Below are 16420 nucleotides of genomic sequence, written 5' to 3'. Positions count from 1 at the left end.
CTTCATCCAAGAGCCAGAAGACGCCTACATTGTCAAGAGCAACCCCATTAAGCTGCGCTGCCGCGCCGCGCCGGCCTTGCAGATCTTCTTCAAGTGCAATGGGGAATGGGTGCACCAGAATGAGCACTTGTCCCAGGAGTATAAGGATCTGAACACCGGTAAGATAAAGCACTGTGACCTTCTTCAAGCCAGTGATAATATGCACAAGAAAAGATGATACTTTTGAAATCAAAACAACCAAAAAGAAAAGATGCCTTTTCTAGAGTACTGCACATTGCTGCATGGAAAAATGAAATACCTTGAACTCATCATTCAGCATTTACAAAACACAGGCAATAAAATGTTATTTTCTCAGCCAAGAGCTTATGTTGCTATTTATACTTTATCAAGGTATTGTCACTTTTAATATTGCACTCATTCCAGTGGAGTGGAGGGTGTGCTTTTTTCAAATGGCGGAAATTTCTTTTTGGGACAAAACTTTACAAATGGAGACACTTGTCACAGATGAAGACATCCTCAATTTCTTTTAGCAACGGTGAAAAAAAAAAAAAATCCATTTTGGTATTATTCCAGTGCAGAGAAATTATTTTCTCTTTTACCTGAGCCTTTCACAAAGGGGGTGAGAAATGAGTTTTTAATTTGACAGTTAGTGTAATAGATTGACACGCAAGTTTCTAGTGGTGACACGGTGTCTCAGTAATGTGTTTTGAGATGTGGGTGTGCAGCGTATCAGCTTTTATTTTTGTGAACAGGACACAAAGGATTTATTGGGTGACTGATCCAGTAAAGGTCTTCCATCACTTTAATGCATTGATTTAGCAACATTCTGCTTTTTGATGTTTTTTTTTCTTGATACAGCGGTTTAGACGGACATTCATTAAGAATATTAGTGCGCTCTTCGATGGCTTAAGCCTAAAAACCAACAAAGGCAGAGGAAGCTTGCGTAGCGCTGATGGCAAATCAGAGCTGGGTTAGATAGAAAGCATGTGCAAATATGGCTCAGTGTTTATTTTAATCTCCGTGCAGCACCAGATGGATGGTTTCACCACATCAGCACATTTTCAGGTAGTTTCAGATGAGCTGTCAGTCACGGAAATTACAGAACTGACTTTCACATGCTTTCCTGTTATTACCAGGTACTCAAAACAGGCGTTAGACCATTATGAGCCCTTTATTAAATATTGGATATCAGTCAGTCATGTTTGTCCACCTCTAATATGATAGAGATTCAGCTAAATGAAAACCCTATAGAAAACAGACAATGAAATCCCATTTTCTTTGATCAAATCATGATTGCTCACTAATCATTGGTTTAAGCAATTTAGAGGCAGTAATGCATCCCAGAGTTTACCTTCCACTCAAGTGTGGTAGAGTCACTGTGCATTGAAGATCTGCCAACCCCAACAAAACTAGTCAGGGAGCAAAAATAACCTTAAAGTAATTAAGCAAATACAATTAAATGTTAAAAGAAACATCCTTTGTCCGTGTTTCAGTGGAGAGTTTCAAAGCCCCATGATGGCCAAAATACAATTTCAGAGGCTTTTGCACCCTAACCACAAGATTCTGGTGAATACCAGGTGAACACTGCAGACCTGCAACTATCTGGCATAAAAATGGATAAATGTACATATACAGCAACAACTTCATCAGTCATTAGTTAGCAGTAAAAAGAAAAAAAAAACTCTAAAAAGAAAAAAGAGAATATCATTAGTCTGTGTTTCAGTGGAGAGTTGTAGTGCCACATGATGGTCAAAATGCTGTTTCAGAGGCTTTTTTACCCCGGTACGAGAATAAAAATAAATACTTGGAACAATTTGTCATACAAATTAATATACCCTAAACACTGATATTGATATTTGCCTTCAAAAATCCATTTCGGCCAAATCCTCCTGGACTGCCGTGCAACCTGCTCCCATCTCTAAGAATAAGAAAACAAATGTTTAAACTCTGTGCAAAGACTATAATAAGGTCTACAGTGAGTGCATGCTTACCTAATGCTGATCTAAATTTCAGGCTGAGAGTATGATTTGATGTGTGAGGGAAGCAATGACGCGCTCATACCAATTAAGTTCCATCAGTTTTTGTCAGGTGGAAGCGTGTTGATTAGAGGACCTGACTGGGGCTTCCTGAAGGGATTTCCAGCAAACAACAAAGCCAGTGTGACACCTCGGCTGGAATGCTCTGTGATTAGAGGCTGCGAGAAAGCAAGTCTTTCTTGTATTCATGAAGGTCCCTCCACAGGAAGGAGTGTTTAATTGCTTCTGGAAGTTCATTATAGTGTGATTGCTGTGCTGTGAAATTGTTGTGAGCTTGATAATGGCAAAATGAAAGTCGGAACTTCAATTGTTTGCTGCTCAGTGAGAGCAGGAAAAGTATGAGGGAAAGTTGACTTGTTGGTATTAGCCTGCTCACTTCATATGCCACATCAACACCCAGCGTCCAGCAGGAGGCCAGCTAATTAATGGATTTCACAGACAGGGCAGGAACACTAAGATATAATGTACTGAACAAAAATATAAACACAAGTGTTTTGGTTCCAAGTTTATTTCTCTCAAATCATGAGCACAAATTTGTTTACATGCCTATTAGTGAGCACTTATTCCACAATAAATTGCTTTGAAACTAATGATTTTCCTATATGAACAATAATTAAGTAACTGCATTAACATGTTTATTAAGTATATAACACATGCACTTTCTCGAGTAGCCTCTTTTGCTCTGCTGACCATGAAACCATGCAGACTATGGCAATCCAAAGTGGCAAAAGTGGCAATCCAAATCCCATCTTGAAATAAAAAGGGGTATCAATTTATTTCAACTTTTATTTCTCGTGTCAATATTCAACTTAGCATCAATGTATGGCCCCAACTTTGTATCAACTTAGTATCAACCTTAACCCAAACGCGTACAAAATTTATACTAACTTAAAAGTCCACTGATGGTGTATAAGTTGTGTATTTACATTGAACAGGTTGACATGAAGTGACGCATCACCGCAACACAGTTAGGTTTTGAAACTCAGCTGATACAGTGTTGATATTCAGTTGAATATTAATTGGATAGCTCAAATAAAATGTTACTAAAAAGGCAAGGCTTTTACTCATTAGAACAAGTTCCTCAGATCCCTGTGTGCCTAGATCTGCTGCAGCATCCGCTCCTGTGTTATAAAAATAATTATGGCAAATCACGTCACATCCTAGCTAATGCAATTTTTTCTCAGTGTTTGTATTAACACCTGCTATGTAGCAGTGGATATAAAAAGAAAAAAAAAATACATTGATTAGGATCAAATACAAGGTTGGATTCCACAGCTTGAAAAACAAGAAAAAATGGCCACACATGCACACATACAGGCATATGTATACATGTATAAATATGCACCCAGTTACAGTATATTATAAGACATGCATCAAAATGTGATGATCCACCATATGTTCAAACACAATGGCAATGCTGGGAAACTATAATAAGTGCCTTGGTCTGCCTTAACGGTACACCATGTAGTTTTTTTTTTAACAGATAACATTAAAATAACAATAAATATATGGGATATATTATCAGTCTATGTCTGTCTGTGATCCTGTGTGTTAATGCCTAAATCTCATTGTTGGTCATAAATTGGCTTTTCAGTTTTGTTGGGAACATTGGTGTATAGCATTTACTGTATATGTGACTAATAGTGGGCTGACATCAAATGACAGACAAATGACAGAACAGCAAAGCCAAATGTGCAGCAGAGGAGACACAGCAAACAGCAGCATCTTCCTCTTTATTGTCTGTGGCGGCTTTATAAATGCTGGTTACCTCCGCCTCAGGCTAGATGCTGTGTCAAGATAGACAGCTCATCAAGATGAGTGGCAAGTGCCGGGGTGGAAGCTTGACCAACTGAGGGAGGGGATGGGAATAACAATACACTTCCTGCCCCAAGGGAAAAATCTGCAAAATGTAGTTTTAATATTTTGGTACGGGAAAATGATCACATGCTTCAAGTTAAAGTCACATTATTAGGATGAAAGGCAAATGGTGGAATCAGTGAGGGCTTAATTACCATCTCGAACAAACAAATTCAGCTGACTGATTTAATTTAAATTACAATGACAATCAATGGTGTCCTATTAGGAAAATGTATCTTGATAATGAATCTGATCACGATGTGGATTTTCACCTGGTGTTTATAGGCGTTGTCTGCGTTGTGATCCGCAGACGTGATGCTGTGCAGACTGAATTTGCCTTTCATTTGAAGCGGAAAGGGACACCGTTTAGGTCGCAGGTACCAGAAACACCGGCGGGTTGTTTTTGCTGCAAAACCTTTCACACGTGCTGTGATCAGTGCCACAGTGACGCCTTCACTTTGGAGGAGGGATCGTGCTTTGTCCTTCAGAAAAGCAGTCGTCAAAGTGAGTTTCTATACCATGAGCAGGGCATTTGCACTAAAGTGAACAAAACTATGGATTGCATTTATGCCAGGCTCACTGTGGCAGAGATCTGATGCATTATGCGATTCCCCTTTCCCAGGTATCCAGATACAGATTGCATTTTAATACCAGGTGTAAATGGGGTCAACATGCAGATAAACACACTGTTACATGGGAGGTCAACAACAACAGAAATCATTTCAAATGGGTCTCTGGGTCAGAATCTTAATCAATGGAGGTATGAGGTCATATGTGTGTGTGTGTATGTGTGGGTGTGTGGGCGTCTGTGACATGAGCGTTTGAGAGCCCCTGCTGTAGTGTAATCAGGCTCTAGCAGCTTAACACCGGCTGTACCTAATGCCGATTACCATCAGTTATGCTAAGTATGAATTATTTTGTAAATGAGATTCAATGCATATTTCATATTCATTAAGTCAGATTAGACGCGGCTTGTTCATCAGTGCTCTCAAGTCAATAAGTGGCTGCCGCCATCGCACTCACTCCTGACTGACTGCCTCTCCTGCCTCCTTTTCTTAACCCGTTTCATGATCCACGCTCTCCGCTGTCTCGCCCGTTCCAAATCCAAGGGAGTTGAAAAATTACGCAACATTTTACCTCGGTTTCCTCTGTATCTGGGAGAAGAATGGCTACCTCTCACTACAATCGTCACACTTAACGGCCCGTGGCGCTGCCAGGGCAGAGAAATCTTTGTGCTATCGGCTATTCCAAGTGGATTAGCAATTAGAAGAGCTTTAGGATGTCCTCGCCGTGCCCCCCGCTGCATAGGCCTGCCTTATATCAGCGGTAAACTCATAACCACAGATAAGGGCGGTCTTAACGGGGAGGCTTTGTCCTGGCCCGGTAATTGACAGCAAAATTGTGTATTGGATTAGGCGGGCTAATCAGAGCAGCAGATCAGTGAAGAATTGGAATGTTATTGATTAGGACATGGGCCCTCAATGCCACCAGGAGCACCTGATAGCATCTCTTATTTACCAACTAGCCTGATGAATCACTAGGCGCTGATAAAGCTGACAATGTCCTTGAGTTCTCCAGCAGCAGAGGCAAAGGGAGGACTCTGTATATCTGCACTGTGTACCGTAGAACAACTGGGGACAGGCAATTGGTGGAGAAGTGTGCTTTGCTATTGATTGTGCTTTTGTAAGGATTTTTCACCCACTCCATCTTAAGAAAACACAGCCAGCAGCCATTTGACTGTTAAATACTGGCAAATTCAATCAAATATTACTTTGATATTATTTTGATTGAATTTTCTACACCTATATGCTGCTATCAGTGTTTAAAGGAAAAATGCACATTAAAATATGAACACTGTAAAAAGCAGTTATTGGTGATGTGTCTTGCATTTGTTCAAGAGAAGAAGCAGAGATATCAGTTCCTGCAGTTAGAGCACCTTAGATGACGAATGCAAAACAGCCACAAGGCATTATAAGTAAAGGGTGTAGGGTGTGGTCACAATCATAGACAAACAATTAACTATTTTGCTATTACTATTATTTTCAATAAACCCACGACTCAGACTGTGGGTTTGTTTGTTGAGAGAAAAAACACCACCATTCCCAGTGTTCTCTGTATTTTGCTTTATTTGCCAGAATAATATGTTTTTGTCATTCAGTACGAAATCAACAAATATTCTTTCAAAGTCAAACGTCTACTTAGATTATTTAAAGCAAATGTAAAAATACTTTCAGCATATTGATTAATTCATCAGCAAAGTGTGTGGTTGCATGGCTCTCATACAGTGGATGTGGTTGTAACACTGCACTTTTCACCTCCCAGTTCAAAATATAATGAACAGTCACGGTCAGGTAACTCTCCATCACCCTGTAGGCCCAAAAATCACTGGTGTGGGTTTATTGTGTATTGAACAGTTTGCTTTTTTCCGATTCAGTTTTACACCCCTAGTGCCCATACGTCCACCTTTGATTGAAAACCAATTTGACATCCATCTCCTCGGAGTTGGTGCACGGCATCAATAATTGAAGAAGCCATGAAGTAGATGAGACAGGGCAGGGGAATGTGCGCGAACCAAAAACATGAATTACAAAACTTTCAGTGCGTTTGTCTACTCCTTGTCAAGACGCAAAATTGGAATTTCCAAGTTTACCCTTGTAAATTTTCACTTAGTTTAGCATTGTTAGGCTCGTCCAGGCTCCATGATATCTGCGTTTATGAGTCATGAGCAAGTCAGTGGTAAATAATATCCACAGGTCTTGCCTTGTTTAGTGTTTCAGTGATTGTAGCACCATCAGTAAACAAGCGACAGTGATCTAATTCATTTACTCCTGTCATTTGTTGTTTACATGTCTGAGTTGGTGACCAGTGACCCATTACCACTCAAACAGAAAAACCTGCTAAATATAAGTTAGTCACGTGACGTTTTACCCGCTTTACAAGTTGATGAGAACCACCTGAATGTAACGTAAACAAAACAAGTCCTTGAATGCATTTAACATCACAGACTCATGATATACAGTATAACCTTGCACCGTATCTGAGGGGTAATTATTCTAATCAGACAGAAGATTGATCTGTACTTGCCAGCTTTGGAAAATTATACTTAATTTCAACATAATTTGCAACAGAATGTAGAGCAGCGTGAAAGACAGGCACACGTGACAAGGCTTTAGTTTGCACTGATAGATTTCTGACCAGTTTAGCATCATAATGCATAATTAAAGAACTAAGAATATGAGTGCAGGTCTGGGGTCACCTACAACACAGTCAGGTCAGCTCTATAGCAAAGACTACTGAGTTGAGAAATGAAGGGGACACAAACAATAATCTATATCTTGTTTTATTCTCCAGGGCCACAATTGCAAACACTTCAACACTTTGAGCCCAATGTAATTATGGAAACATTGCTTTAAGAAAACGGCTCACTGGCTCAAGTAAATGTCTTAATCTCATTAGGTGGGTTTCATCCAAGTATTTTCCTGCAAATTATGATGTATGGAGGTTGAAGAGCTGAATGGCAATGGCATAATTTGATTAAAAAAAAAACCAAAACAATTCTTCAATATTGCAAAAAATGGCTTTAACCTTACTTGAAGGGGAAAAGAAATTAAGTAATCGTGTGATCAGAACAGCAATATTCAGCTAAGTATTTATATAGGCTTGGTGTGAATGCCTCAGTTTTATTGCACAATGAGTGAAATGTGCCTTTGAACTTCCTGAAATGCTCTAAAAGATCTAAATATCTCTAAAATATCTGTCCTGCACAATCTCCCATAGGTGACCTCCAAATGAGACCTATACCTCCATTCTGTTAATTGGTGGAAAAGGTGGAGTGTTGGTGTATTGGAGTATTGGTGATACTGGTAGCGTATCACCAATTAATATTTTCTCCAGACAGCCTGATATTAAATAAGACAAGGTGAACCTGGTGCAAGCCGTGCTGTTCAGAATTTGATAAATCTGAGATCAAGTACACACCCAAACTCTCCAAGAACTCCCCAGTGGTAATTACATCACATTTTCTCTAGACTCCACCCCTTTACTTCAGGTTTGTGGCCTTGCCATTTCAAATCACAGAAAAACATAATTGTACATGAGCAAGATGTTGTTATAACCGACACGTTTGGAGTAAATCTGTTCACTGGAGTTTGGAGAAATTGGGACAGCTGCCTAACACACCTTGAGGTGTTAATTTTTTTTTTTTTTTTTTTTACAGCTCTGATCTTTGTTGATTTCAGGCTGCCTATAGTCTCATCGCTAATATAAATTGAGAAAAGCTGCCCTCGAGCAAGAGAAATATGAAGGGAACAATATGTTGCAGGTTAGGACAGGAGGAAAATGATTGGCATCGCCTGTAGCCTGTTGAGTTGTGGGTCTGTTTAGTCAGTAATCACAATATGTAAGATTGGATTAACTGAAGAAATATTAACTCAGACTGATACAAGATGAGAATATAAAATAGAATAAAATAAAAAAATAAAATGAAATAAAATGCCTCACCTTGCCATGCCTTGTTGTTGCTCACCTGGCTGAAATATATATATATTTTTTTTAGTTTAAAATTCCCATGACACTCTAAAATGCCTATATTTTATTTTTTTTATTTTATTTTATAAAATGAATAAAACATGTTTGACATATAAGGTGTCTGCAGGATCAATCCAAAAATATTATAGTCGAATCCTAATACCTTCTCCTGTTATACATGTAAATAGCTTATGTCTGTTATTTTTATAATCAAAGTAAGGTAAATCATTCAGATTATTGTGTGTGTGTGTGTGTGTGTGTATGTAAAGCAGTGGTGTAGTAGTAAATACAAAGCACAGTAAACTGTGACCTCCAGTTTAAATCACCACAAGGTGAGTAACAATCAATAGAGACAAAATCAATCAGTCCTTAAAACATGCAGTCCTCACATAACTTGTAATAGCTGGTGCTATAATGTATGTAATGAAGTTCCTATCATAAATGTTTGTGTCAGCCTTAAAAAGTGGGTATGCTGAGTGTACAGTAAGTGGATTTTTCCTACAGCCCCTCAAGTGAACATAATAACTATCCTATTTCCAACCATGAATAAACCCTCACTGCTTTCCTTGCACAGTTTCTATGAAAACCTCACCTCACTCCCTCACCGAATCTGGGAGACGCTCAGCAGGAGTCTGCTGGGAGAGCTGACTGATCTCCTGGGTGCCGGGTGAAAACTGGTCCCCTCCCACCCATATGTCTGGGACTGGGGAGCCGTCACTCATTGGCGCCGCCTCTCTTGGCATTTCCCTAATCGTGATTACTGCACACAACTTGGGAATGTGAGAGGAAATCAGCATCCACCTGGCTCTATCAGGGGGAAACTCTTTATCCTTGTTTGTTCTAAAAGACGAGACGTGTTTACGCTGTTAGGACTCGTGCGTTCGCCTTTATGTGATTTTAATTGAGGCAGTTAAGCCTCCCTTGGAGGAATATGGCTATTAAGCACTCCGAGTTGCACACAAACAGGTCCCATATAGACCTATGCTAGTCAATAGTTACCCATGGAGCTGAGAGAACGGGGGAAAAAAAATCATTGACCTTTCTTTACAGCATCTGTAGAGTGTGAATGTTATCGTCGGTGAGCAGTGAGCGGACAAAGCTCTTGCCTTAATAGATTGAGGGGGAAACCAGGGGCCGGCCAGAGCAAACAGAACGGGGCCGTATTATGGTTTGTGCGTGTATGTGTGAGAGAGAGAGAGAGTGTGTGGGTGTGTGGGAGTGTGTGTGTATGTGTGGGCGGGAGTGATAAGTATGTGTGGGTTTGTGTGCGGTGCAGAGTATCTGTGGCCTTGTGTGGTGTGTGCTGGTGTGTGGGTGGGCGTGTGCGGATGGATGGCATGTGTCTGTGGCGTGATGTGTGTGTATGTGTTGGTATTTGTGTGTCAGTCATGTGTGTGTTTGTGTGTGAGTGGTTGACGTATGTATGACTATGTTATAAGCCTATAGCGTGGTAGCATATATAATGTGCACATAATAGGGTTTTACCATATACTGCAATCGTATCTGCACTTAGTTACAACTTTTCAAAATGTAATTATCACAAGAACAGTTTTTGGTCAGCATTTTTCTAAAAAATGAATGTTTTTTTGTCAGCATCAACCACTCAAATTTTTTTCTTCTCCCTTGTCGGTCAAACTGGCTAACAGCTTAATTTAAACCGAAGGCCACTCTTGTGAACACACTTCATGTGTGTGAAATATAACAAGCTAACAAGCTAATGTAGCTGGTGTGTATCACACAAAACGTTAGCCTGTTAGCCACATTAGCAACATTTTTAATCACCCACCCACTCTATTTGATAAATTTAAATCCGCTGGTCATGGAAATGGTTACAAACATGTTCCAGTTGGAGAAATGCTGTAAACTTTATATGAATTATATGAATTATAGCAGGGTAATCACAGGTGCACTATCTGCAACCCCTGCTTTGGAGATCCACAGCTGCATGCACATTTCACAGCAGCACAAACTTTTTCTCTTTATTTTGTGTTGTATGATATATGAGTGTTTTCTTTAATGATTTCCTTTAAAGATTAGAGCGGTTGTTAGTAGTAGTCAACATTTCCATGCATGCAGCAGCGTCACTGCAGGAAATATCGTTGGATATTTAAGCAGCGAAACTAAAAACTGTAGTTATGAACTTGACAGGACATTGGAAACTCTTCAGGGGAAATGGAATTAAACGTAACTAACTCTAATCAATGAAGTTACACTGCTGTGCCATGTGCATAAATGTGCACATGCAGCATCTCTCTTAATGGGTTATCGTTTCTGCTGGGGGGGTTGTCGCTGCAAAGTATGTAATAAAGTCAAAAGAGATTTTCCTGTTCACCCAGCCACATACTGGCTGCTATCAAAAAGGTTTATTGGCATGTCTTTTCAACAAGACCTGTCTGAGTTTATGTATAACCTACACTTGTGTTATGCATTTTATATGTCAACATGGTTTTGTCTGCAAAAATATTTTAATGCTAATAGTTTCTATAGCTGATAATTTAAGTTGTCCATTTCAGTAGGTGTTATTGAATGATTTCAAAGGGCATTAGTAATTATTTAATATTTTCAGCACTTTTTGACGCTTGCAACATTACAGAACCTGTGATCATTTCTGTGAGAACAATTGTGATTTTTAATTTTTATATTGTCCCATCTCTAATGAGCAATGCAGTGTGTGTTTGTGTGTGTGTGTTTGTGTGTTTGTGTGTGTGTGTCCAGGGTGGGCTGCTAGGTGGGTGGAGGGTTGGGCTTGACAAATGGGCGGTGACACCTCAGGTCCCCCCAGCTACGCCGCCATCGCCTCACCTCGCTTTCGACTGTTGCGCGTATATCTCAGGCCGTGGCGTAATGGCCTCTAAAGCCGGGATTGATGTTATCGTTGCCCCAGGGTTGCTTTGTGAGCCAGTTAATGGGGTTGTTAACCGAATGTGGCCCGGACAGTACACCTCACACACACATATACACACCCCCTCACCACCACTATAGACTCCTGAGGGAAGGCGCAGCGAGGAGGGGGGGTTATAACTTCTTCTTTTTTCTAGAGATGATTTTATTTAGGCTTACTGCATGTTTGCCACCAGGGCTGAAGGCTAGGCTGTAAAGGCTTGATTTTTTTTTTTTTTTTTTTTTTTTTTTATGACAGAGAAAGGAGCCCTTTGTCGCTCTTGATGACTCAGCGGCTTTTGCTTTAATGCCTAAGCCTTAAGGCGAGTATTGATGCCTGCATTGTTGTTTTTATATCCAATTTTTACCCTGGGGAAGCCGCTCGGCGTCACATGCCTGGTGCATACAGTGGCGTGAAGATGCACAATGACTCTAGAAATCACTCCATCCTTTTCAGCATGGCTCACCGCTTGCAAGGTCCACTGTTTCCCTTCCTATTTATTTGGCAGTGCTGCACCACAGTAGCAAGAAAATTACCACCGCTGCTGGAGAAAATGAACTTAACCCTGGCGTAATTTGTCTAAATTTCCTCCTACAATGCAAACAAGTGTAGTCCTGATGTTTAAAATCGGTGCGCTCAATATTGCGAAGTGAAACTTCACCGCATTTAGGGATGCAGAAGCAGGAACGGGTGCGGAAGCAAAATGTAAACATACTCCCCCTCCATCTCCCAAACGCCACTGCTGCATTCAGTTACAGAGAAAATAACAAAGTTAGTGATGACTTTTCCCTTGAGTGGGTTGGAGTGATGTATCAATCGGTATTTACAGATAGAGAAATAAAACCCTTTTTTTGGGGAGCCTCCAGCATTTTGTTTATGATCAGGTGTCCTAATTGGTGCAGCTTCCCACCATCATTGTACTGTCACTTTTGTTCTTGGCGCCTCATAACATTGCAAGAAGTGTCATTTGTTAGTGGTATATTTGGGTTTTGTCAGGCTTGATTTCACTTTTGCAGGCTCAAAATTGGGTATCATTTCAAGGAGAGATGGCTGTGGGTCTGGACTGTCTCTGGTTACGGAGTTAAGAAGTGGGCACAGGGCCTAATGGAACTGGGAGATAAAAGTTCCCCTTTTCTGGGAGGAATAAAAATGGCGAGCTATCGAATATCCTTCCCCCAAAAAGACAGGCGAAATAGACTCTAATGGGTCCTTGCACATGCTCGTATGTGTGCAAAAGTGTGTGCACGGGTGTGTGGCCAAGCCATTGTATATGTGCCGGTTTTTGCTGGTATGCAATATGGATATGGATAGAGTGAAATAGCATCTAATTTGGGGGATTCAATTTGAACAAAGCCTCGGTGCCTTAAGTGCTCCGGTTACTGAACTGCAGGGAGATTTTTCAGAGCAGTACCTGTGGATAGTTCTCTCTGCACTGAGTCTTGGTGTGGAAACCAGCCTTGTAGTCGGCTGGCCAGGGCGGACGTAATGAGAGCCTGATGGAGGCTGACGCTAATGTGCTAATGCTGTTCAGGCTGAGATCTAAGTGTAGTGTCCTCGGTTCTTACTTGAAGCGTTCCTCTGCTGCTGTCGCTCTCATGTGGGCGGCGCACGCACGCAAACACACCGGCAAGACGGGCAGATGAATCAGAGCCATGAGATTACTGGCAAAATTTGACCTTCAACAGTTACATACCTCTCACCATAAGGATATACTGTGCTGCACCGATGACGAACGTTGTTTGGTAACATACTGTGAGCACAAAAAATGCTTTAGGAAAAGGAAGTAAAAAAAAAAAAAATAAGGAAAGAAAAATCAGTGTAGAGTGTGTTTTAGAATGAGAGGACTAGGATGTCACAAAATAACAATATCACAAGAGCTTTCAGAACAGCATCTGGCCTGGTAGTAAAAATGGACAAAAACCTCCTCTAAGGTGAACTTGACTGCGTCAGAAAAGCCTGCAGCAAGGCTCGAGTAGCCAGAATGGGAAAATTGCCCAGCTGCAGATCAACATAGTGTACCATTTAAACAGTTATTTTGAACCACTTGATTTTGAAAGTAGCTCTCACTTCGGAGAAAGACACACGCTTTCCCCCTCCCTGCGCCGGTGGAAATGCCCTTGGGAGTTATTGAATATTGAGTACCTGCCAATAGACCACATACGGATGGGATATTTTTTTTTGTAATTAATTGAAAAATATTTCACACTTCACACTGTCAGGTAAAGTTCAAATCAATTCGTTGTGTTGTCAGACTCAGCGGTGACACGGGCCAGCTGTCTTAACCTCAAGCCTCAAGTCTTTCATGCAATCCAAGATGTGTTCACGTATCATGTCGTGCCAGGAAGGCACCACTCGAAGATAGTGTCAAGAGGGCAAACTACAGCATGGATCCAAATAGTAGTGAAAGCCAGCTTTTTCCACCCCCAAGAGCTGCTCATCATCCAGTGCAATAAACTCAAAAGTCTCGAAAGTGCGTACACTATGTGTGTCAGTATGTGTTTCTTTTTCTTTCTTGTTTTTTGTAGCTTTTTCTCTGTTGTGTGGTAATTTATCTTTTTTTTTTTTTTTTTTTTCTCAGCGTGTCTCCGAATGTTTTGAGCTGGGGCTGAGACTTTTTCAGAGCTACTATCTGCAAGAACTCATTGTACCCCTTCAAATGGTGTTTCTTCAAGTGCCTGATTAAATTAGTGGTATTGTAATTAGTGCTTCTGCTGACATCCCTCAAAACACTTGCGCTGCAAACATTACAATTAGCTATTTGACTGCTTTCTGTGTTTGGTTTATAGTAATTCCCGACTGCAGACGCGTGTGCTACCCAGCTGCTTTCAAATCGTGCTGCGTGGCGGATGGCACTTGTTTACGGCCAATTCTTTTTTACGTCAGTTTGTATAAATGGATCGGAGGAGGAAAATTTAATAAGTGAAGGAATGGATCTGAGGCGACCTGCAACCATTACTGATGCATCAGAATTTGCTTGGAGTCGGCTCTGTTCCTGGTGCTGGATACTGGATTGGTGCCTCCCTCGGGAGAAAGTGTGAATCATGGCCACGCTGAAAGAGAGCATATACCATCAGCTCATCTACCGGGGAGTTGATGAAGATAGTTCTCTTTTTCTAGCATGTCCCTTGTCGCTCTGTAAAACACTATGTAAACAAACAAGACCATCTCTGGGAAGAGTGTCAGCCTCTGCTGGCGTCTAGGCTGCAATCTGCAAGCAAAACCGCCTTACATTTTGAGAGGCAACTTTCACTTTCATTAAAATAGCCTCAGTGCAGTGTCCATCTTGGTGTGAGCTTACCTGCTCCTGAATGCACGGTCGGTGTTATCAAGAGCTGTTATTGGCTCACATCCTTCCTGTTACTCTTTAAAGCAGAGCACCGAGGAGGAGGAGGGGGAGGAGGGGGAGGAGGAGGAGGAGGAGGAGGAGGGCAAGTAGCAGCATCCTCTTTGAAACAGGAAGCAACAGGGCTTAGGGGAAATGCTACATCATGTAGCACTTTTCAAATGCTTGATAAATTAAGCAGATGTGATTTGAGTTTGATTAGTGCTGACAGCATGCAAGCACACTGTGCAGTTAGACCACTGAAGTTTGAGTTTATTCCCATGAGGACTTTCTATTTCTATCATGGCTGGCCACTGTGGGAATTCAGTGCCTAACCTTAGCATTGTTACTTAAATAATGCTGTGGCGTCTAAGTCACTTGCGGTAATCTCACATTCTGTGTAAATTGCACTTAGATTTTATGTCTGCTCAAATTTACTCTATGAATACAAATTGCATGCAGTGCCTTGAATTTACAGACAGGCTTTTAGCTACATTTCAAGCAAGATAGGATGGTTTTTGTCTACAGGCCATATTGGCAGGTGGATTAAAAAAAGAGAAGAATCTCTGATCGATGTTTGGCACCTGTTAAACTCAATAACTCACCAATCAGAACCATAATTTACCAGGAGTCGGATAGTAGCTTGCAGCAGCTTCCCTGCCTCCAAGACATGGCTGCATGTGGAAAGTAACTGCTGGTCAGAAAGATGCATCAGCCCCCCACCCACCATACATATCACAGGTATGACCACACCATTCTTGAAGGGTTTGATAACTGGCTAATCTAAAGCGGCTACATTCTAAAAGCATATGTGCAATGTTGTAATGTTTTAGCATCATCTAGTGGCTTTTGCTGTTCACATCTGTAGATAGACTCAAGCGGTCAGGAGTTAGTATTTCATTTATCATGGAGGCAATGTTGTTACACTCTAACACAAGTTTGCCTTGCACAAAGGCTTAGACATATTTAATGGAGCTTCATGCAGTATAAAGCCAAGCAACTACCCTAGGAAACAAGGCAAGACATATTTTATGATACATATAAGCGACAACAAGTCATAATGTGAAGAAAAGGAGCAACATTACCATTTGGCTAACAGCAGCAGCACACAGCATATGTTGCTTCGGTGAACAACAAAAGTAAAAGCTGATCATTAGAAGGGGTCAGCTCAATAGCTGGATTTTGCAAGAGAGTCGGAAAATCCAACAATCTGTCACGGATAATGTGTTTTTTCCAACTATGACTATGACTGGCAGACTCGTATGGAGCCAGAATCTCTGATTGGAAAAAGGAGCAGCTAGGCAGGATGATAGTAATTAATGATCTGTGCCAGAGAGAATATTTATGATTGTGGGGAATTCCCAAGGTTTTGAAAGAAATTACTTTACAAATTGTATCTTTAAATTATGGTGAAATGTGGTGGTTGTGATAGAGTTATCGACAATAAAATTATATCTCCAACATTAATCAAATCTCCTTCTCAAAATCATCATTCGCTTTCTGTCAGTCAGTTGTATACCAACAGGTATACATACCTCTCTCTTGTAATATGTAGACTTTTCCTTACCTTAATGCAATTAGTGTGAAACCTTCTATTTTATATTTTCCTCTAAAATGAGGGCTGCGTTTCCAAAATAAGGTTGCAAAAATTCCTATGGCCCCACATTCCAGCGCCAGTGAAGCGAGATAATGGCCTCTAATTAGTGTTTTATTAAAAATATGACATTGACTGGTCAGTATTGTCTATCTCCGATGATGTATTTATTTTGAAGGCATAATCGACCAATTACAGTAATT

At 40.7% G+C, this 16420-nt stretch overlaps 1 protein-coding gene across 1 annotated transcript in view; it reads left to right on the top strand.

The window, feature by feature from the left end:
* unc5db (unc-5 netrin receptor Db) overlaps positions 1–16420 on the top strand; it is an 87258-nt gene that overhangs the window by 4793 nt on the left and 66045 nt on the right. The window contains exon 2 of the mRNA XM_030059180.1: positions 1–158. This exon is cut by the window's left edge and continues 58 nt beyond it. Within this exon, the coding sequence (XP_029915040.1) occupies positions 1–158 (158 nt within the window). The remainder of the gene's footprint in view (positions 159–16420) is intronic.

The sequence above is a fragment of the Myripristis murdjan genome, chromosome 9 (genome assembly GCF_902150065.1).
Source record: "Myripristis murdjan chromosome 9, fMyrMur1.1, whole genome shotgun sequence".
NCBI lineage: Eukaryota > Metazoa > Chordata > Actinopteri > Holocentriformes > Holocentridae > Myripristis > Myripristis murdjan.
This window is presented reverse-complemented; position numbering and strand designations above follow the sequence as displayed.